This window comes from Ptiloglossa arizonensis, chromosome 8 (genome assembly GCF_051014685.1).
Source record: "Ptiloglossa arizonensis isolate GNS036 chromosome 8, iyPtiAriz1_principal, whole genome shotgun sequence".
Classification (NCBI taxonomy): Eukaryota; Metazoa; Arthropoda; class Insecta; order Hymenoptera; family Colletidae; genus Ptiloglossa; species Ptiloglossa arizonensis.
Window position 1 is genome coordinate 19951335 of NC_135055.1, and position 24100 is coordinate 19975434.

Genomic DNA, 24100 nt, shown 5'->3' on the forward strand with positions numbered 1-24100 from the left:
GAATTAAAAGTAACGGAAACGCAACGATCGGTATTTTTATTGAAAATACGAGCCGCGGTGTACAAGCCGCTGTACGGGCTAGTTGATTCCCCGTGGCGCGTTCGTTGCTTGGATTTTTCGAAAAGTTGAATCGGCTAGTGGGCACAGTCGAGCCACGTTGTAAAACAAGCAGCTCGAAAACCATTTCTGTACAATATCCATAGAAATGGCTGAAAAAAAAAGAAGAATTCGTTCGACCGTTACCTACCGTAGAACCGATTTTGCCACGGTACTCTGCACGGTGCAGCCCGCACGGGGAATTAACCGATCGGGTTCGTTCTCCGATAATGCGAGAAAGAGTTGCATCGTGACTGCGTGAACGAAGCGAGGAGAAGGTGTCGGAAGGTACGCGAGGAAAATGATCCAGAGGCCCGGAAATCGGGAAACATTTAACGAGCGTTGCTCCGGTATTGAATTTAGTCTCGATATAACGTCCGTTCACTCACGTTGCAGACCAGGTCTTCCTCGTCCCACCGGAAACGGCAATTGACCCTTCCGTTGCACTGTAAATCCGCGGCGATGCAGGTCGCGTCCTCGCAATAGTACTCGTCGTCGCGGCAAGCTGGAAAAAAGAAACGGGGGGAACGAACGAATAAAAACGTTACACGCTCGTAATTCCAAATCATCTGTTCAGTTCCGGTAGCCAGCCGAGGGGTGGCGAACGCGGTTAAACATTCTCGTGCGCGAATTGAGAGTTACGTCGCGATCTTTTATCGCCGTGGGGTGTTCTTTGTTCAGCGAGGGGCGTCACGAGAAGAACGGGGGAACGATAGCTCGCGGTAAAATAAAAATATCAAAGTTCGTCTCGGGCGGGGGGGTGGCATCGATCGATAGAACCGCTAGGAAATCTTTTGCAATATTCGTTCATTATTTGTTTCAATTATATCGTACTTCTATTTCCCGGCACGTATGCTACGTTTCGTACTTTATTTTTCCACATTCTACCGAGCGTTGCTCTTGTTCTCTTTTTTTGTGCACGTGCTACCGTTTGCCTCGGTTCTCGTTACGTTGTATTGTCTCTTGTACCATCCAAGGGCCACCGTTCGATAAATATTAATAATAGTACTTGAAGTTATCGTTTGTACGATGTCTCGCGGCGCGGAGGGTCGTTCCGGACGATCGAACAAGCGGGAGATCGGAAATCTTTTCGCATTCGTATCGTATCTACTTTTTCGATCTCGTATATTACTTTATCCCTCTTTGTCCTTCCCTTACCGTATCGAACGACCACCATCGGAAATCTTTCAGTATTTGCGTGTTACATCGTGTCCATTTTCGTTCACGTATCGTGTATTATTTTATTCTTCGAAGGACCACGGTACGCAACGATAGCGCACCGAGTCGTCGTTGGCGCGACGCGAATGTACGACTCGCGGTAAGATTTTCATTGAAAATTTTACCACCAGGGGCGGCACGAAAACGAGGGGATTTCTCAGGTTCGCGGGCAAGTCACTGGTAAGATATCAGTTCCGCGGGGGCCGGGGTGGCAGCTGCGGAGAGCCGGGAATTCTTCCCGCGCTGAGATAGAAGGACGAATTCCGTACGCGTAACCGCACCATCGTCGAGGCTTACCCCGATTTACCATTCAGTCGGAGCTCCGTCCGCCATTAATATAGAATTCGAATCCTTTCGCGACCGATTATTCCACTCGGTATGAACCGAAATGAAACCGGTTAAGCAGATTATCTCTTCTGGTCGATATCGTTGCAATTATCGGCTCCGAGCGCTTCGAGCGAAGCCGTATCGGATCGTGGCCGTTCGATCGTATCGATCGATCGGTTTAACCGAGCTATTCGACGGCCACGTCGGCTTTTAAAGAACGCTCGAAGAACCGTGAGAAACGCGCCGTAACCGCGAGAGTGCTCCTCTTTATCTATCCGCGTGGTTGTTCCAAGGCGCGTGGATCGCGGATTCGAATTCCACGGTTTGATATTTTGTTTTCGAGCACGTTCCGCGGCGAATACCTCCAACGAAATCCCATTTACCAATCGGTCGAGATCGACGTTACGGTTCCACGGTGCGGTCGCGTGTTCGTTACAAAATCGATTCCCCGCGCTTTGTGCTCCACCCTTTGCCCGACGAGACTCCATTTTAAGGAAATACTGGGTTAGGTCGTTCGATAAGTTTCCTCGTTTTTTCCATTGTAAAAAATATACCGTCACGCTTCAACTTTGAACAATCGTAAATTTACGAACGAGTCGAACGATCTGCGCGAAACTTTGCACGCGTTCGTCGAACATGTGGTAGGAATCTTTGGGAAAATAAAAACGACGAACTTAACGGCTCGGTTTCTCATCGAACGCAAAACTTATCTAACGAAACGTCAGTTGTTTCGAGTTGCATCGAAAAACGAAACTTCGCGTTGTTAACGTTTCTTTCTACGTTAACGAGTCATTCGAGCCTCGTTGAAAATAACAACGACTCTTCGTCCCGATCCGGGCGATTTGTTGCCGGCAATCGTCTAATTGCCGAGGCCCAGTTTTTTTCTCCGGTTTTTTCTATTCCCTTCTTTTTTTTCCATTAAGGTAAAAACACGCGAAAGTTCTCGTTAATTTAGTAGATTTCCATTAGACCGTATCTCTCCATCCCCGGGCACGAAACGGTTTCGTTCGAACGCGGCACGCTGGCGTTAACTTTAATGAAACTTAACATCGAAATTACAGGTGAGCCGTGAACAAAGACTCTCGTAGCGATATTCCCGTAGCGTGCCATCTAATGGAAATTAAAGTTTCTCGTTGGTGGCCGGCCGCGAACGAGCGCCAATTACAGGTGCGTGGCCTATTATCGCGCGGATCGGATCGTTGAAAAGTATAGTCGAATTATCCACTTTTGGTTCCGCCTTGGCACTAGCGCGTGTCTCGATCGCTACGGTTAAGCTTCCTTCGTTTCCACGTTTCGTCGCTGTTAATTAACGTAATTGTACACCGAATCGCGAAAGTGGGCGCGCACAGTGTCCTTGGATACGGCTTGTTCTCGATCGACGGGATCGCGTTGTCGGCCACCGTAACGAGACCGTGACCCCCACCGGTTCGCGATTCGACGAATTAGAATCGCATCGACCGTGAAAAGTTGTCGAGCAAAGTGCTCGAAACTCGCTAACGAGTCCCCGGTATTCGAGTACCGGCCAATTTCGAACGATACCCGTAGGCAAAGAAACAACGACAACGACGACCGTATCGATCGACGCGAACGCGTTCCCGCGTATGTATTCGCGATTTACCGAGCGGTTACAATTTTCAACGAAACAGGAATACCCTCGACGATGGGAACGGACTCGAACGAAAGCTACCGCGAGCTGGAACAATTAATCGGCCCGGTGTCCGCGGACTCACGTTTGTCACCCTGATCTCTGTCCCTGAGCGCTGTCATGACGGCCTCGAAGCTGCTGTTCAACGCTTTCGGTTCTGCGTAAAACCTGACAAAAGCGTTATTGGTCTGGATCACAACGGTGTCGGCGATGCTGCCGCAGAAATTCTTCTCTCTCGAGGACATGTCAGTGCGTTCTTTGAATATGTCCACGAAGTTGGCGTCACACTCGTTCGGTCGTTGCAGCTTGAAGGGATCCGAGAACGTCAGCTGAATCTGAAAGTTGTACGTGTTTCCGCGGTGAACGCCAGAGGGCTCTTTTTCGACGCTTAACGTCGGCTGGTTCAAAGGATCCGTACCAATTAGGGAGGTGCGTTTTTTTCTTTTTTCTTTTTTTCTTTAGAAGAAGGGGATCGGGGCAGGTCCGAGGTAGGGTAGACGAAACGTCACAATCGGGCGGCACTTTAACGCCAGTCGCGATTTTTGTTCGCGGGAGAACGAACGCGGTCGAAAGGAGGGCAGCCCGGCTCTTTGAACGATTTTCGATTCGAAGTGCGCGCCGCGTTACGTGTTCTCGTTTTTTCAACGTTAATCGTCGAAATCCCGGAGCGTTCTCTACGGTGGTGTCTACCAACGCGAATAGAAGGGACCGAGCGCGCCTCGTCGGACGAGATGCTCTGTTGCGCGACATTGAGTGCCGTGCCATAGAAGATGATACAGTGTAAACGTTCAGGTGAAACCGCGCGGTGGCTTTTCCCGGTATACCGGGTGCACAAATATTTATCCCCTCGAGGCCATTGCTGGGATAAATCTCGCTACATCGGCCGAACGTTGCCTCTCGTTTCTGCGTTTCGCGTTTACTCCGCGTTCGTTCCGCCGGCGTGGTTTCTTTTTTTCAACACGGACGTCGCTCGAGCCGCTCTACTACCTAATCGGTGGAACTGGCACGATTTCATCTACGATCGATCTATCGATAGTTCGTGATTTCGCGTAGGTATACGTAAAAGTACAAAATCGGAGCTGGATGCACGCGCGAAGATTTTCTCTACCGTCTGGTCGCGAGAAGAAGGTCAACGAGTGTTTACATTCCCACTTTAGTTCATCGGCTCTGGTATTTTCACACGCGTTGTACTTATTGGTCTTTGTCCTTGGTACGCGGGAAGACACAGAGTAGTACGGAAATTGTATCGCGAAAGAACCTTTGATATTTCATATTTCGAATGACTACGCCAATGCTTTTTCGCGAGTTGTCGCGCGATAGACTCGTACAGGTATCTCGGCCGATAAGGAAGATGCGCGCGATCGAAGGTGGGACATCAACGAATCAGTGGGGGTAGCGCAAGAGTCTCGCGAGGCCCTGCGCAAAGACCACGCCCACGCGGGTCATTCTTAAACCGACGAGCTGTACACTTTGCTCTCTCACCTTCCATCCTTCCTTGACCGTGATGTTCCACATGCAATCCAAAGGGATACCCTCCTTCTCGGCGAGTTTCTTCCTGTCCAGGACGTCGTCGCTGTTGATTACCGCCTCCATGCCGGACACCTCTTGCACGCAGGGTTCAGGTTCAGGCGGTAACCCCGCTGCAAATCACACCTATTACAGCATTACTCTTTTCACGAACGGACCGTCAACGGTATTTACCCCATTCATCGAAACGTGCGCGCGCGTGTTTCATTTCCCACGGACACGGAACGAGCTCGATATTCCGCGCGTAGAGTCAATGGACCGCGCCTCGAATTACCCGCGAGCTCTCTCGGTGGCCACGGGAATGCGGAGAAGAGGATCCGCGGAAAGAAACAGAAACAAAGAAAGAAAAAAAGAAAAAAAAGTGTGTCCGCCCATTGTCCGCGGTATAATTCATTTCTCGTTCGCAGGGGTTTTCGAATTGCCGTTGCAAAGTTCCCGGGATCGTGCGGCCGCACAATAAAAGCGCAGGAAATTAATCAACCGCGAAAACAGATTCGACCCGCGTCCGATTCATTTCCCTTCGCTTACCTTTTGTCTGGTAACCGTCGTTTCATCGTCCGCGACGAGCACGAGACGAGTACTCGAACGAAAGCCCCGCGTTTTGGAGCGCGTTAAGAGCAACAGTATTCGTGACCGGGTAAGCGGAAACGCGACGGAATAACGAGGCGTACGAAACGACGGATGAATATCGTCGCGAGGTATCGGTGCCGTTGCTGGAGACCGTGACGAAACGAAACCCGCGTATATAGACGGTGTCGCGTTATTACGCGCAGGAAGTCGCCGTAGTTTACGTCCCGCGTGCCGTGGAATTTCACGCGCTCGCTGTCGCGACACGAGCCGTAAAGTGCTCCCGTTGGTCTCGTCGACGCGGAACCATCGCCGTAGTTGCGTACGACACTTTAATCGTTCGACCGTTGAAAGAAAACGGGCCCGGCGCAACGTTGTACATTTCTTCCGGAACCGTCTCGCGAAAATGAATCGTCGACGCGAGTTACGCAACTCCCTCGGCGATCTCGAGTTCGCGTCAACGGGACGACGGTACACCGTAGAGTGTGCTAGAGAATCGACGAGAAGGCACGAGACACCGTTTTTCGGTTATTTTTAACGTCGCTCGTAGCTTCGATCCATCATCGCTCGCGGTGGAAAGAAAAACAAGGAAAACGTCTCGCGAATAATCCAGAGAGCCGTGAGGATCTCGAGCGGATTGGAAACTTCCCAATGCGAGCCGCCGTTGGGGCTAATGTCCGGATGGGAATTCTGATCCGAGAATCGCTACTCTCTTGTTTTCGGCGAACGAACCGGACGATCTTTACCCCGTTTCGCGGAAATTTCCGTTATTTTTCCGACCGTGGGACCCGGTACTCGTGTACGATGCAATTCGACGGATGGAATCCGCCAACCTCGCGTCGTTACGAGAAAGATTCCGGACCAATTACCCGCTCGAGTCGATCTCGCGGAAAAGGGTGAACAGTTCGCGGGTGTTCCGGACGGTCGACATCCGGTTATTTTCGTACGGCCGGTCGTAAATCAAACGGTTGACGGTTATCGTCTCATCGCGCGTTTATCCGAGGAAATAACGATCGAATATATCACGCGAGTGAAACAATTAACGAGTCGCGGGACGATCCGTAAGACGTGGCGCCGCCTCGCCGCCTCGTCGCGGAGTAGATCCGTCGAGCGGCTCGATGACTCTTGCCGCGGGTGGATACCGTGTATTCATAGCCTTTGCCCCGTTCTTGCCGGTGACTATGAATTAATTTTGGCTTCCGTTCCCGCTTGCACGCCACTCGGATCATCCATTCCCCCGGTGTCTCGTAACTTCTCGAGCGGAGTACGCGACGAGGACCACCAAGTATTCGCGATACAGTTGCCCACGGTGAAATTTTAATAACGATCGCGGTCGTTATTCTTTTCCTCTTAGACGTACCGCGATCGTAAAACTTTTGCGCCTAACGACGGACTTATGTACGATATCTACGAAACTCGTTAACCGTTCCCACCAACGAAACGGAAACCGAACCGCGAGATTTCGTTAACGATGCTCGCGCTCGTCTCGTATCGCGCGCACATTGGATACGACATAGAGGAATTTCCACGGGTATTCCCCCGTTCGAGTTACCAAATCCGTATAAATTAACCGGGTCGAGAATCTTCGTTGTTCGACCACGAGCGTTCACCGAGCACTCGCGGAGTACCGCGGGAACCGCGTTGCAATTTTAACGAAACTTCCCCGATCGTGTTTTTCCGATCGTTACCTCGAATCACGCTGTAACTACGTAATTTCGTTTCCCTCGTTCCACGAACTATCGGTTATTCGAAATATCTCGTTACACCTCGATTCGATCGAACGCGTTCCACTCGAGGGAGCTCGTCCGGTGAACGTCTTTGTGAGTATTTTGCGTCTTATATTCTCCGAGATATCGAGACGACGAGTTTTTTCAAAGAACGCTGTATTTTTAAGCTCGACTCGAGTTCACCGTGTTATCTCCGCGAGCGTAAAAGTCGCGTAAGAAATTAAAAAGACGTTCGACGGGTTCTCTCGAGTACAGAAACGGTCCTTATCGCTCTGTGCAATTATCGAGCGGAGAGGTAAACGTTTCTCGGTAAAGTTTCGTCGCGCGATATAAAATCTCCGCGAAACTTGGCAATACGATTTGAAAAATAATTTTCGAGCAATTTATTCGTCGAAACTGTCACGAAGCTCGCTCACGATTCGCAAGGAGAAACGTTACGAGTTACGTATCCCGTGGGCGATATTCTTGTAAATTCCGCGCGATCGTCTCCGCCGCGACGTCGTATGGTCGTTGTTCGTCGAATCGCGCGGCGTCGCGAATTTTCTTAATAAATCGACGTCGCGTACGTATCCATCGGTTCGAGAAGGTGACGTACGCGGACGAACGATCCGTAATTTCGTGGACTTACGATAGGTAGGTCTCGGTATCATGCTCCATACGGCCTTGAATCCCTTGGCCTCGATGCTATCGTCGCTGTGGAATCGTAGCCAGAGGTATCTCGTCTTCGACGTGATCTCTGGGGGGAAATTCGTGCCGCAGAAGTTGCCGAGAAGATTGGAGTAGCCGTGCTGGCCGTCACGTACCTCGAGGAAATCGTAACGGCAGTCAGGGCTCTCCTCGAGCTTGAACTCGTCTCGAAAGTCGAGCTTCAACAGCATACCTTTGTCAGCTGAAACGAGAGAGGGGGAATCGCGGCGTTAGAGGCTGGCTGCTGGTGAAGCGGAACGCTCCGAACGATTCTCGTCACCGAGGCTGTCGCACGTGAACGCTCGTCGTTCACCCGCGACGAATCTTGAGCTTTCTAATCGCAGTGCTCACGCCGAGGATCGTCGAATACGAAGTCTTCGATTCGTCCGTTTAGAAAAAGAAGACGATCTTTTCGTCCGATCGCGAGGTAATCGTACGATTACCTCGACTCTTGGAAAACCGAAAGATCGCGAAAGAATCACGACTCGGAGGAACGTTAGGTATTCGGGTAAGTTACGACGATACTCTGCTTTGATAATAATAACGTGGAATATATTTTAAAACGAGACTCTCGCATTACAACCCACGCGTCTAGGACCATGACTCCTCCGCACTCTACGAAACTCTATCGACCGCCATTTTCGTCCGTCGCGGTTTAAAAGATTCCAAACGCGTTCCCAGTGATTCGTGCACACTCTCGAAACGGTCATACTGTAAACTGTAAACATCCGTTGGATACGGTTCGCTCTGTATTGAACACTTTCCACTCGCAGTCGGTCGTACATTCGTCTCGTAGCTGACGTTTTCGCACAGAGAGCTACGTGTACCCTACGTGCAAGATCATGCTCTCGTAGCGAGATCGGTAGGCTTCTGTTCGACATTCTCGGCTCGTATTTCCTAGAAACGATCCCTCGCGTGGGGCACGCATCGCTCGAATCTCTATGCAAGAATGTGCTCGGGATTGGTCGGATTACACGACAAATATTCCGATGTCGTTAGCCTCGAAAGTTGCCTCTGGCGTACCGCCAGGTTGTTCGTCGTAGTCGTCGGCCAGTTCCTCGTTTTTTTTTTCTTTTTTTCTTTTTTTTTTGGGACGCCTCTCGTCGGACTACGCGCCTCTCGGCGTGTGTAGCTCGCGCGGCTGATTTTCCCCGTACATTTTTATTCGTCGAGCGGGGACAAACATTATTCCATTTCTCAAATTGGAACCGTATTTTCGGTACAGCGCGACGCTGGACGGAAAACGACGACGATGTTAATTTTTCTTCTCCGCGAGCAAGTCGAAGAGGAAATACAAGATATCGGTACAGCTACGGGAGAACGGGGATCGATCGTTTTAAATCTCTTTCGAGTTTTCGAAATGCGATTCCAAAGTAGAAATTTTTTTCCCATTTACTTCCGCACGGAAGAATCTTCTTTGTTCTGCAACTTCGACGAATTCCAATAGTTTATACGAGTGGAAAATTTGAAATCGAAAAATCACAACGGTTCGTCCGGAAAAAAATTCGAAAAATCGTGCAACCCGCGCGATAAAAAATGACGTTCGAAGGATTAGGAGAGACGGAACGTCCCCCGTTCGATCTCGTTTCTCTGGTTCGACAACACGAAATCGGTGTTCCCTCGTCCGTTGCGTAACCTTGGGGGCGTATGGCGGGATACGAAGGAGCGATTTGCAAAAATCACGGTGTCGGTAAGAGTGGCTTGGCACCCCCCGTGGCGCGCGTAAATCCCAACGATACGCGATGCAATCTGTAATGAGGCACTTGGGATGCAAACGGGCCCCCGGTTTCTCCGCACGTACGAAGATTATCCACGAATTATTCAGCGCGATCCGATCGTTAGAATTCACTTTATCTTCCCAGCGGCGCGGTCGCCTTTGCGGCACTCCACGCGTGTACGCGCGTGACATTTTTCGGGACAATCTCGCACGGAATTAATGGATAATCCGTGAAGGGAGTTTACGGCCGGTCGAACGACCGATAGACGTTCCGCGCGGTGTCTGGCCTTGTTTAGAATCGTTTGCACGCAATCGGGAACGACAGGGGATCGGTGCGTTGAAATCGAACGCACTTAACGCGCTTACGCACCGAAAATACGGAACATTCCCGTAACGCTTCAACGACCCAGGTTTAGTCCGAGGTTACGCGTCGAGCTACGTTTTTGCCCTCGATAACCGTGAACCGTTATCTTTCTCCCGCGTATATTTCCATTTTTGTATTTTTCCACTCGCGTTACGTAACTGCGTACAGATTTTTCGATCCGCGGTGTTTACGATCGGTCGACGCGATCGTGGAAACCTTTGGCTTTTCGAAAAATCGTTCACGGTTGTTCGGTGATCTCCTAACGCTACTTTCCAAGCGTACAAGTAACGAGATTAACGCGTTAACGGATTCGTCGGTAAATCGAACAACCGACCGTGGAGAGACGCGATCGTGAAAACCTTTGGCTTTTCGAAAAATCGTTCACAGTTGTTCGGTGATATCTTAACGCTACTTTTCAAGCGTACAAGTAACGAGATTAACGCGTTAACGGATTCGTCGGTAAATCGAACAACCGACCGCGGAGAGACGCGATCGTGAAAACCTTTGGCTTTTCGAAAAATCGTTCACGGTTGTTCGGTGATCTCCGAACCCTACTTTTCAAGCGTACAAGTAACGAGATTAACGCGTTAACGGATCGATTCGTCGATAAATCGAACAACCGACAATGGAGAGACGCGATCGGTCGCTTCGAAACGCGAACGCACGGAACCGAACGCGGCAACTTTCGTTCGCCTTGCGTTTCGCGAAGCGGCTGGCAAAGGCACGATCCGTCTACCGTGTCCGTTAAAACCATCGTTTTCGAGCACTCGCAACGAAATGTATCGCGGAACTTTTTCAACGGCTGCGAATCGATGAAAAGTTGCGCGAGCTACCCGCGTCGTAAATAATTCAGTGTTTGCGAACAAAGTATCCCGTTCGCGCGCTGCCGATGCAAAGATCGGGCGCGCGTTGCTCCCGATCGGCCGGTGAAAATATTGACCGTAAATTCCATCGTCGAGGATCGCGGCGGTTGTTTGTTCTTGGGAGCTCACGGCGATTAAACGCCGCGCGAGAAATAGACCGACTATTTCGGTAGCGATTAAAATCGCGCCAACAACACCCACGAGTAATCTCTGTCGCCGCGAAATGAAGATTCTCGTCGATGGACCGGCTGATGCTCCCACGGACCGCACAGACCCGAATTGTTTAGGTGACTCGCGATAAATTACGTCCGGTAGCGTTATTAGCGACCATTAGGGTACAGAGACGGGAATTTCGCGGCCACGAGGACGCTATTATGTTCAGTGTATCGTCGCTGGCAGGTATTTTGCGCCGGGTTGTGAATGAAATTCTGGCCATCGTCCGGGATCGGTTTCGTTCTCGTCTCGCGCCTCGGAGAGTGCACGAATTAAGGAAGAAACGCGCGCCGAAACGAGCGAATTTACGCACACCTTCCGTACGAAATCGTCCAGATTCGTTCGAAGAGTTCGATTCGTCCGGAAGACGATATTTTCGACGAGCTCCGAGAGAAACCCTGGAAGATCGTCGTCGAACGAACGAACGAAACATTTCGAATACGCGCGAGATCCCGAGGGAGAGGGCGGCGGTGGTGGTGTACCGTCGATGGTCGTCGCAGGACTACCCCTCTCGATCGAGGACGTCGTTGCACGTTTCTCTCGGGCGAGGGAACCTCCCGGTTTCCACGAACGCCATTTGAATGGAGGGCTTCAAGACGCTCGGAGAGCTCCTCGTTTAGTAAAACCGCGTTTTTCGAAGCGGACCGTGGAAAAAGCGACGGTAAAGAAGAGAACGAGCCGGTGGAAAAAAGGAGAAACGAAGCCCTCCGTCTCGACCATTTCCTCGCGGGTACGGGCAAGGGGTGGCGAGAGGAAACTCCAAAGCGTCGGCAATCTCGCTGCCCGCTTTCGTATGGAAATACTGGCATTCCAGTCTTGGAACGGTCGATCGCGTTTTTCAACGGATTCGGAGCGTCTTCTTTTCGCCCTTTTGCGCCTCGTTAGCTTCCGATTGTAGCGTCATCCGTCTGGTACCTGTAATCGCCGCGAAATTAAGAACCACTCTCGAAGGGTTTCCGCGATTTTCCCTCGCCCCGCGTACACGTTCTTGATTCGCGTATTGTGGAGGAACGTTAGACGGTCAGGTGGGTTTTAGTTTGCTCTTGACAAAAGCGCGTGGAGCACGTCCCCGGATCTGAACGACCAAGCCGTGTAAAACCGAACGTCTGGTTGGGAATAATTCCGACTATGTGTCCAAGAGCTGCGTACCGGAGCGCTGGTCGCTCGTAATCTCATTTATCGCGAACAATAAAAATGTAGCGCTCACTAATCGTTACTGGAACAGTTCTACCGAGAATAACCGCACCTATCGTTTCTCGATCGTCGAAGATGGATACGGAGGACTTAGACTTCGTTGTTCGGCAGTTGCTAGGGTCCTTGGGTTATTTTTGCCGTAGATAAACCGTCTCACCGTCTGGAACATCTGTCAGGTTCAGCCACACAATGGGTAACTCGCCCCTCTACAATACTCATTTACAAGTCCACCGACTTCACCGGCGTGCAGTCTCGCGATCATCGTCGCGGAGTTTCTCGCGACGGCGAGTTGCAAGCGACGCGGTGAGACATTGCGGAAGAAACAACCGGGCCGGCGAGGAGGGTATTATCGCGGAGCGAGGAACGTTTACGCAGGGAACTGCAAAGTCAGAAATTTCAAGCGAGAGCGGATAATATCTATTCCGAATTCACGCTCCCGTTTCTCGTCGATGTCTACCCGTGAACTTCCGCGCCCGGTGCTTACACAAGGAACGAATACCTACCGAACAACAGATCCGAAAGAGGAGAGAGTTCGCGCGATATTAGCGTGCTACGGTTTCCACTCTGCTGGGAAACCTCCCGCGAGGCTCATCCATCTACCAATTGCACCACTTTCCGTCGACTATCGGTCTTCGTAGTTCGCGCGCGGTAACGACGTCCTTTAATAAGACCATCGAATTTTCAGCAGCGCTCCCTGCGCTCGTTTCGCGTCTCACGCTATGCGACAGACTGCTCGAGCCGTGGATTTTGACGGAAAGAAATAAACGAATCGTTCGCGACACCGTGGAATCTTATTCTCCGCTGTGGACAATTATTCGATACGACGCGAAGAACGAAATATCGAGTGCGAGAAACAATCGACGAGTAGGGGTTTTACCTTCATTTTAAATCAAACAGCGTGACAAATTTTTCACGTACGCGTAACGTTTGGGAAAATTCTCGAAACGTATGAAAGCTTTCCGATACTTTCCAAATCGGCGGGGTACCCAAAATCAACGACAGGTTAAGGCAGGGTTCTATCGTCCCAATGGCGTCGACACCCGCTCTCTTCTATCTGCCATACCGCGTGAATTCGAGGGTGATTTTTCCGCGAACGTGGACAGAGTTTTCCACCGCTGAACGACCAGTGAAACAGTTTATCGACGACTGGCGACTCCCGTGGCTCGTCCGGCATTGATTAGCCATCTTTTCGGAAGGGCGGCCCAAGAGTACCGACGCGCGTAAAAAAGATATCCTTCCTCCGGGGAGGAAGTGTTGCTCCGTGAAAAAATATCGAAGCTCGAACGTGCCCGAGGTTCGAATAACCGGCATTGGTTATCGCTGGGAGATACCTTCGACTAATTTCGCGGGTACGGTAGGGTCGAGACGAACGTATCTTCCGTCACGGGGAACTCTGAATACCATCGGACGTACGCGCTTAGGGAGACAATTGGCCTCGCTCCAGAACTGACGTGCAAAGTATCGCTTCGGAGAAATTGGAAGAAACGTAACTTAAATTCAACGCGCTGGAAAACAAGTTTTTCCAGGCTGGAACTTACCAAGATCGTTCGAGGGTATTAAAAGAAACTGGACCCGTTTAAATCGAGACGTTGTCGAGATATTTGACGAGAGACCCTCGCGTCGAAGAGCACGCGTTCGGGGACAGTTCTTTCCCGAGAAAATGGGGTTCGATGGAAAAAAAAAAAAAAAAAACCGAAAACACGTAAGTGTACTTCGCGAAGTATATTTCCAGCTCGTGAAATTCGTGGTACCCCGCAATAACGATCGACATTTCCCCCGGGGTAGGTAATCGAATTTTCCATAGCGCTTCGCCGAATAAGGGTGTGCCTCGCGTGGTCTCTGGAAGTTGAGGCAACCGCCCCTCTGTTCTAGAAACTCCGTTGGAACGGTGTTGTAGCTGCGTGGGTTCCGGGTTCTCATCCCCGTTGAATGTTTATTGCTTGTAACTGCGTGCCGCTGGGCAATATTAGCAAAAATTTTCCGTACGGTGGGTGTAACGAGGGGTAGCGGGGAATCGCCTGCGCGCGCAACCCTTATGAAACGAAAGCAAACAAGGTGTTTGCGAATACGGCGCGCACGCGGAATACAACCGAGAGGGATTTTTTTTTCCAAGCTCGCGGCGAAAGTGAAACGTTGTATCGGGAGTAAATTTCGCACGGTATTGTTTAAACGATGGCTCGAGGCGTTGCTTTAAAGGGTTACCCTCCGAGATCGTTCGATGAAAACGATCGTTCTTTTTCGTCCGTCCGCTCCGTTATTTGCGGCGGTCCAGAATCAACGCGATCGTTTGAGAATTTATTCGAGGAAGGGACCCCGATTGGCGACGACGTTAATTGCGTGCACCGGGTCGCGACGGTACCTTCCGCATCCCGTTTTCCTTTATCTAGAAGGAAGAGCCGCGGTAAAAAGGGACACGACGGGCCGAGACTAACGCCGAGTTTATGACGCGGAACTAACGTCGACTTAATCTTTTATAGAACGATAGAACGCCGCGAGGTTTACGGACGTCGCTACCTGCCCTCCTTTCCGATTCCTAACAGAATTATGGCTCCGCTTTCTGACCGAGGAATACATTTTCCTTGTTTATTTAAATGGAATCACGATCGGAGACACGTCCACCGAACGACGTAGTTACGGTGACGTTTCGGTGAACATAAGTCCACCGTTGTAAATAAATTTCCATTCGTTCGCACGTAGAACGAGCGAACTTCTGTCGCGAAGTTTTATTTCCAGGAAACGGGGGAAAGAACGCAAGAATTTTCCCTCTCCCTCCCCTCCGACCCCTGTACTTAATTCTCCCCCAGCCATCGCGAAAGTGTTTCGTAGCCGGCGTTGTAACTTGTTTCCAACTTATTTTTTCGCCGCACGGATGATTTACGATGTCCGATCCAGGCGTGCCATTAAACTTGTACAATGTATAACGACCATCGGATCGATAAATGGTCAACGATAATAATGGTTTGCCCGCTTCGGGGAATCGTTTCTTGCGCGGTATGATTAATGCCCGCGGAAGAACCGAAACGTCGAGGCCAGGGCCCGTCGGGGCTTGTTTAATTGAGCATTACGCGCGTTCGTTAAATTTTATTCGGCGGCGATTCGAGGTTAAAAGCCTCGTAAATATCGGGGGAGAAAATCGTTCGACGCGAAGGTAGCGAAGCATCGTTACGATTTTCATTAGAGACGATGAAATCGTGCGACACGGTTCTCGTGGAAGGTGCTTCCCGTTACGCGATAAAACGCGACTATCCGAACGCAAATTTCATCGCTTATTAGCCCCGTATCCCATTTGTTTCAATTTGACGGTGAACAAAGGTCTACTTTATAATCGACGGGACGTTTAGAGTCGTTGGCTCGCGATACAATCGACGGGTACGATCGATACGTTTAACCGTACACTCTGTTTAGTATTTAACATTTTGACGAACCGCCGCCGGTGTATTTCTATTTATACCCAAACCGCGTACATATGTTCGGAATTAAGAAGGGGGTAAATTAATTCTCCATTAATGTAATTGTCAGCGAACATTTCGGCAAAATCGTCGTCGACGATAGGAGTAATTTTAAAAAGAGCTTTAGTTTTAAGATCAACTCGCCTTGGAACTTTAAGACTCGAGCGAATCGATCCTCTTGTCGATAATTGCGATCTAAATTTTACCGTTTCAATTTTAACGTTGCGTTCGGACGAAATCGTTTCAATATTTCCTACAAATCGGACAGACGGAGGGAACTATTGACTCAGGTCGGGTGAATAGAATTTCTCAAGTGGCGCAGACTGCGCGCAACGGAGCCAGTAGAAAATTTACATCGAGAGAGTGGCCGTAGGGTGTTTCGGTTGACTTCTTGAACGAAATTCTCGGCTGACAGTTTCGAAATTCGAGCGACGAGTTCAACCGAGGTCTTGAAATTATCTTCCTCGGGGTCCTAGATACCCGCTCTTGTACCGTTCTTCGACGAGAAGGTGCGAGCAATTCGAGGACAGGGTACTCTAGCTGTCCACTCGTCGAGTATACGCTCGACTCGACACGGTACTTGGCGCGACTACTCATCGAGTATACGCTCGACTCGGTACGGTATTCTAGGCGTCTACTCGTCGAGTACACGTTCGACTCGGCACGATGAAATAGGGGAACTTGGTCCCGGGATTTCGAATCGTTTGCTCGACTTCGTTACACCTTTACCAACGAACGAACGCGAGTTTTGTAAGCACTGTCCGGTCCTAAATCCTTCAACCTCTTTTTCGGATAATCCTGTATTTTGCACGGGTCTCGGGGGACTGTAACCATATTTTACGAGGTATTAGGTAGTCTTACGACCGCTACGAATCCGGAAAAGAGGTGGTCCCCCCGGTTCCTTTTACATTCGCGTCGAGTCGTATCTCGTCGACCAAGACCGTTTAACGAGCTCTCCGACAGGGATGACCGTGAACGCGCATGATCCACCATGAAAGCCTGGCCATTTTCAGATATACGTCGTTAAGAGTCCACGAGGGCTAGACCGTTTGTCGAGACGGTTCCACGGTGAGGGTTTTTACGCATCGGGGCGTTCCACTTTATCTGTACTTTGGGACCGGCACTCCAGAGCGTTCGATCGAACTGGATGGAAGCCTTTCGGGAGGACTCGAACGGATCGACTTTTCCCACGGTTTTCCTGGATTCGGTCCAAGAAATTTTCTTTCTCGAATCGTTGTCGCGAAAATGCTTCTCTTCGAGCAAAAAAAGAAGAAAAAAATGATCGTAGCCGACGATTTCGTAAATTTATCACCGTCCATCCGCTCGAACGCTCGACAGTTCGCGATTCGAGACACGAATTTCACACGTTCGGTCGGTGAACCCTTGTAAAACGAGTTTCGCGAGCACCTGGAACCTCAGACGCGGAATCCGCGTCGATGGATCTCGTTGTGCCGGTTTAAACGCTCGCTCGCTCGCTCTCGCGCGTAGAAATTTCCGCTTTCCGCGCGGTGATTCATCGGAGTTGGCGGTACGACGACGCCACTCGTCATGGACGCGCGAGGAGGACAATGGGAGAGAACGACCGTGCCGCAAGAAGGGATTAACCGGCGCGAACTTTATCAGGACTAACTGCCACGAATGAATTTACCGATTCGGACGCGGGGCCCGAAGTAATTCGGCTGGTCGTTAAGTCGCGCGTAATTCCTGGCCGTCGCGCTGATCGAAAACGTTGTTAGAACGGACTTTAAAGCCCGTGTCGCGGCGGAAGAACCCTGGAAAGACTCCGAGTACCGTTGTACCGTGCTTAATGGGACCACCGATTATCATTATGCGAAGCACGGGTGGGGAACTTCTCCAGAAGAGGACGAGAAGCGATCCAAAGCGACGAGGATGCCTCCTGGATCGCGAATCCGACTTTTATCGATAACCGAGAGAACATTACCGAGACATTACGGGAAATAGGATGGAAAGAGGCGCGAAAATTACGATGCTCGGTGAATTGGGAAATGCAATAACGGATGAGAATCGTCGCTACGATTATTACCGTCCAGGATAATATATATTCGAGCGTCAGTGTCGCGAGTTGGAAAGGTTTTCTTCGGTGATTCGGTACTCGTTTCGATAACGGAACCCTCGACGATCCCGGCAACTTTTTCCATCGGAAACTGATCGATGGGGTAGGCACATCGTGGGTGGTCTTTAACGGTATTTCGGTTCAAGGACAAGCGCAGTGCCTTGCCGCAATTAATGGCTTCCCTTGCAGAGACTCTCGGCCTTAGAGTATTTCGATGTTCCACGAAACACGGAGACGGCAGAGGGGCGGTCGCCCTTGATTTACGTGGGATCGCATTAAACGGTTCTTTGATGGCCCCTTACTTCCTGAGTGGTTGATAACTTGATTTGCTCGTCCACTTTGGAACCGAGCCACGACTTCCTTCTGTCTGCGACGACTCCGAAGAGCCTTTCCTCCCGAGGTTCTCTGTCGCAATTTTTTTCTTCGACGGTCCCCGATCCTCGTGAATTGTCCTCGAGCGCAGCGAGTATCGGTCCTTCGCTCGAGTATCCGGTCAGAATTCTTTATCCAGCGACTCGGGAGGGTTCCGATGGCGCGCGAAACCTCGTTAGTCGATTAATCGAACGAATCGCCGGACGACGTCCAGAGACTTTCGATCGCGGGGAGTTGCTAACGCGTTTACCGAAGCCCAACGAAACTGTTCTCGACCGTTCGAGTTGATCTATTTATTGCAAACGACGCATTTAACCCTCCGTGTACCGCGACGAAAACGTTCCTACGTTAGTCGACGAGAAATCGAACTACCCTTCGCGAGAAGGACGCTGCACTTCTCCCCGCTTCGATCCATCGACGAGAAATGATCGACAACGGCCAATAGCGACAATTCGCGTAATGACAAGGGAGCTGGTACACCGTACACCAGACCGGGGTTCTAAACACTCGTTAATCCTCCACTGGATGGATTCTGGTACTTCACCGCGCTATAAATCCGCGACGAAATTGTAGAAACACCGAACCGGCGGAGACACCTCCGCTACGAGAATCTCGTAAATATCACCGATACTTGGCGCATCGATGAACAGAGTATTTGCAAGAATTAAAAATGAGACGCGAAAGGGGTTGGATGTAATTAGCGGGAGTAAAAGAGGAGGAAAAAGTTTTTATTGCGAGTCCTCGTCCCCTAAGCGTGAAACGCGAAACTTGGCAGCGGTAAGAAATTCGGCGAGCGACGACACGCTTTAAATTGCGGCCGCCGGCTGAGGCGGTGAATTGGTGGCTGCAGGTAACGAGACGGCGGCAAGCGACGAGGAAAGAAGAGCCTCGCGAAGCCGCGTCGTCTGCGAAAAAGTCCCGCGGACCTACCGAACCTAGGGGTCGACACTCGTGTCACGGTCGAACCTTCTGGATCGACCTTAACGAACGAGTTCCCTCGTAACTTTGCTCGTTTCGGTGGAGCCCCGTTTTCTTTGACTTTCGTTCCGCGCGCTGCTGTCCTCGATTTCGAATAACGTAGTTACGCCGGCTCCAAATTGGCTCCCCAAAGTTTCCCATCATTTCGACGTCTCACGGGGGAAGTCTTGCGCTCGGAACGATTCCAAGAATCGGGATAAAATAATGGAAACAATCGACCGACCGGTCTCGTCCACCGAACGAAATTTCAACTTTAATTTCACTTCGAGCGACCGAACTTGCCGAGTTTTCCTTTCAATTGTACTCGAAAGCGTAGAAATAATCGCTCCGAAACGGAGAGCACTTGGAAAAAATCTCGACCGGAGAATTTCCAACGAGTGGAACATCCAACGTCGCTCGATTCTCGCCGCTAAACTCGTTTGTGTACATGCGCGATACCAGCACCCTGTCTCGAGTCATCGAGGTTTTCTTAGAACCTACCTGCCGCGTCACTGCTTCCCGACGAATAACAACCAATAACCTCGAGGTTCCTTTCTCGAGAAGCGTACAAGACCGTGCAAAGGACGCTAACGTTTCGATCGCGATTCACGTTCGTGCGACCGTAGTCGAGAGTCAACGAGCCATCCAGAACAACCGATCGGAAGCAGCTATCTTGGCACCGGTGCGCATACGCACGGAATGTGGCATAATTGCAACGCTATGAAGCAACTGTCACGTGATCCACGAGAACGCGGTGTTGCGAGTCCTCGCACGCGTAATTAATTTACGCGGACGAAGAGCGAGGAAAATAATACTCTAGTCGAAGTACTGTATTCGTACACGGAAGTCTACAGGGTGAGTATTTACCAAATTGATATTTTACATTCGAAAAATTTCTAATGTATAGGCTCGTCCAAGGTCCTTTCGATTTTCTTCTTCTATTTTTCCAAAGATAAGCAAAGGAATACTTTACGTACGTGTCGATTAAATAAACGAATCGGATCGAACCCCTCCCGAAGCGAATAAATATTCCGAGGGAAGATTTCCAACTTGTCCAAGTTAAATATTAAATAGTTAAATTTCAACACTCCCGAAGATCGGGTAACCGCCTGAGGGTTTCTTCGCGGAATTAGCCCCGGTCACCGTTAAAGTGTCCGTTTTCTGTAATTACTTTGCGCCTCGACGACAACAGCTTCGTTAACCTTTCACGTACGGCGACCTTGATAAGTTTTCCGTCCACGCCGCCGGGGGTAATTTTCGCGCGGACAAGCCAAAGTTTAAATACACTTTGGAATTTTAAAAGTGTCCTCAGGGTTTTACGTACCTCACTCTCGTACACGCGTACTCGTTCACGGTGAGGGAAATGTAACGAAAAAGACGAAGATCGCCTAGGTGTTCGTTGCGCGAAACCAATTGTGGTAAAATATACTATCTGTTGGATCCAGACGCGTTGATCGTTGGAGGACGAGCTGAATTGGTGTTTTCTGTTCGAAAAAGAACCGTCACGTTTTGTCGCAACTTTGTACAGTGACTCGTCCATATCGAACACACGCGTAACACACGTAATTACACACGCGTTACGACCAATCGTGATCCTCTAAGACGTCGCAACGAGTACCACGATCCTACGTTAACCCTTTGCGGACGGGACGGTTCAAAGTGAACCGTACCGTGGTGCCGAGCTCCTGCCGCGATAGTCATTTAAAATTGCCAGCGCATATTTCTGCTTAACCTCGGCCATCGACATGCATTTAGGTGGGACACATATGCGTTTCCCGGCTCTATCAACTGTTTTCGCCAAACGCATATACGAGTTCTTCGGCCAATTTGATGATTTGCGTAAAACGCATATATGCGGCGCTCGTCCGCAAAGGATTAAACGAGCTCGAAGAAAATACTGTATCGATCGACGATCGATTCGAAAGAAACTCTCGAAAATGTTGTACGGAACAACGAAAGCTCCAAAGCTGTCGAGAGGACACGTTTCGTTGGGAACGTTTATCGTTCGAGAATCGTGGTGCTCCTTGGAGGTATCGTTGCGAACGTGTCTCGAAGCTGGTGTACCAGGGGCGTGCGTCACGATCCACGGAATCACGAACGCAGGCCGGTCGCTCATTCAGCGTATCGAGGCCACCGATTGGCGGGGCAACGTCGACGGCAATCTCGCGGATTAGGCTAATAACTCACGAGCTCTGTCGTCGGTAAACTGCGTCGGCATTATAAACTACATCGTCCATTATCGCGACCGAGCACGGTGTCTCCCGCGTCCTTGATCGTTCCTCGCCGATCGTGGAAGTCGATCGCGCGCGAGTAATTAGAAAGAAGTTGCGGCCATTCGTCTCGTTACCCCACCTAACCCCCCTACCGGATCCTCGTGGGAGATGAAGCGCACCCGTTTAACGAACTGCCGTTCCAACGGGTTCCGTTTTCTTCGTTACCGTACCGAAGTGGAATCCCAGCTCGGATAGAGGAGGGACGAAGCTGACAGGGAGGAAGGGAGGGAGGAGGAGGAGCTCGATCGCGTTTCATTCGACGAATGCTTATCCAGTCTCCAACCGACTGTGATCTCATTAACGCGCCCGAGTGGCTACGGCTGCTTAAAACTGTCCCACATTTCATAATGATACCTCTGTAACGGCGTTATCGTGCTCGCGAGCGAGCAATTAAAAAGGTTCCGTTCGTGCAATTAGGATCTCTCCGCGGATCGGCGCGGAGGGGAGTTCAAGGAGGGCTGGTAACTCGAGGAAGGGCAACTTGGCCGTGTACTCGACGGATCGGTAACGTTTCCGTAGAGAAAGAAACCATAGTTTCTCGGTTGTACAGGCCCCGCGTCGATCCATTCGGTTCGCTCTTCTGTTCCAGTTTTCAACGTTTCGTGGAAACTTGCCGAACCGGGGGCAGAACGGGGAACCCCGGTAGAATCTGTAGTTCACGGTCCAGTGATCTCACCGAGTCGGACGCGGGGCAGGGGGAGGGTTCGCGTTATCGCGGTTCGCTCCGGGTAGAACGCAATCCCCGTTTCAGAACTTGCGAATCTTTTCAAACGCGAGACTTCCGCAGCTCGACCGAGAATTTTATTTAAACGACGTTCCCAAGATGTTCGCCCGGCTCTCGAGGGGACGGGGGTGGTGGTTGCGTCGAGATACCCCAACCGCGATAACCCGCCAACTTTTGTCCCCGGCGGTTTCTTCCAAATTGAAAGTCTTTTTAACCGTCGATAGTCGCGTTAACGAAGCAAACTCCAAAGTGTTCGATAGCGTTAATGGATTTTCTGGGAGCCAAGTTCCCCGATCTCCGTGGAATTGGGGAGGAAATGGGAGGGTGGGTGGCGTTTCGTGACCGTGCGTGTGTTTTCCGGAGCACACGGACGACACACGCGCGAACTCGAAACTTCGGTCGCGAATGCACAGCGCGGTGAGTGGTCGCCGAGCGTGCAGCGTTCGATAAATTTAAACAGGAGGCGAGTGCAACGGGGGGACAAATTTTGTTTATCGCGCAATTTCTTTTCGTCCCATTTGACGACTTCCTTGCGACGAGCAGGTTCGGGAGGACGATCGGTTCTTTGGAAAACGGAGCCTTAAGAGTGCACTCTCGAGAGCAACGTTCGATCCACTGACAGTCAAAAATTCCTTTTCTCGAAGTTCGCTCGAATTTGGATTACCTTTCGTTCCCATCTCTCGCGACCTGCTAATTACGAGTTCGTAGAAGGTCTCCTCAACGCCGAGGATTCGAGCCGAATCCCGTAAAATGGCTTCTTACAGCGCAGACGCGTATCTCTCGCTACGACATCGAGAATTTTTGCGCACATTGTCCGCGATACTCGCATTCTTTGTAATTATTGCCAAGGAGCCTTTGGATTCCACCCGAGACTCGGAATCCTAGGAGCTCTTCCTGTTTTTCAACAGCCGTATTATAAAACAACGTCTCGAACGTGTCAGGAGTTCTTCCTCGTGGCAGAAGTTCTTCTTCTTCTCGTACTGCAAGCTGGGCGGACTACTCTGCGAGTATCGCCGAATTTAGAAAACTACCCTGCAAAGGTGACTCGCGATTGACTCGGTCGATCCACCCACCTTGAAACGTTCCGTCGAGAAGTCCGTGTTTACCTTATGGGAACTTTAGGGACGAGGTCCCTCGAGCTTTCGAAAAATTCAAGACGCGGATGAAATTCCGAGCGTCGAGTTTCGAACGGTTTATTTTTTGTTACTTATTTATTCGTTACATCGTGCTTAAAACCCCGTGCGTTCCTCGTGCCTTTTCCGACCCATCCGTCCTCGCATTACTGTTCTATAATTCAAGTGGAATTAGAACGCTCCTCTTTTTCCTTAGTCTCTTTTCTACGTGTTACACAGTCGGAGTACACTCTTGCCCGAAAGATTTTCTCGCGAGGCGAATTTTTACCGATATTACTCGGTGGCTGAATAAGTTAGCTTTGCTACGTGATAGGTTAACTTTTCCACATGGTGTCGAATAATTTATTTCCCTATCCGTAAACACGGAAGGGCTGGACACTTTGCGGTGACTTTAAAAATAAAGCGTCTAATGTATTTTCGGTGTACAACTCGAAGACGTTTCTCGCCTCTGATCGCTTACTAGCGTTAGATACTTCCTTTCTCGTTGACCGTGTCGCAAAACGAAAGATGTGTTTAGCCTCTACTCGAACTTACTCACGACATCTGTAAGTAAATTATCATCGTTACAATGTCTCAGGCGCGATCGAACGAAAGAACGCTTTTAAAGTTAACCGAAAGAAACGATCCGCCTCGCGAATCGCTCGTGTTCTTCGAAATTGACGAGCCTTCTCACGGTAAGTGTCCAGGTCCCGATAACTGAACGTTATCACCGTTGTATCAACGCAGACCGGATCGTCTCGGTTTCGTCTTTGCATACGGCGTAACTTCGAATCGTTTCAATTAAAGTTGGATCGGGTCTGGTCTTTCGTCGTTTGCCGGAGCACCGCTGGGAACGTTATTGGAACAGTGACCTTTAGCGGCGCTCGATGATCCTCGAAAAGTTTCGACGATCTCGTCCCGGTGTCGGGGCGAGAACAAAGTTTCGGCGGACGAGTTTAACGAGTTCCTGTCGCCGGGTTAAGAAATCGTCAGA

At 50.4% G+C, this 24100-nt stretch overlaps 1 protein-coding gene across 1 annotated transcript in view; it reads right to left on the reverse strand.

The window, feature by feature from the left end:
* Neto (Neuropilin and tolloid-like) overlaps nucleotides 1-24100 on the reverse strand; it is a 116545-nt gene that overhangs the window by 13001 nt on the left and 79444 nt on the right. The window contains exons 4-7 of the mRNA XM_076318414.1: nucleotides 7736-7996; nucleotides 4769-4926; nucleotides 3372-3621; nucleotides 486-601 (exon numbers count right to left, since the gene is read on the reverse strand). Coding sequence (XP_076174529.1) covers nucleotides 486-601; nucleotides 3372-3621; nucleotides 4769-4926; nucleotides 7736-7996 — 785 coding nt within the window. The remainder of the gene's footprint in view (nucleotides 1-485; nucleotides 602-3371; nucleotides 3622-4768; nucleotides 4927-7735; nucleotides 7997-24100) is intronic.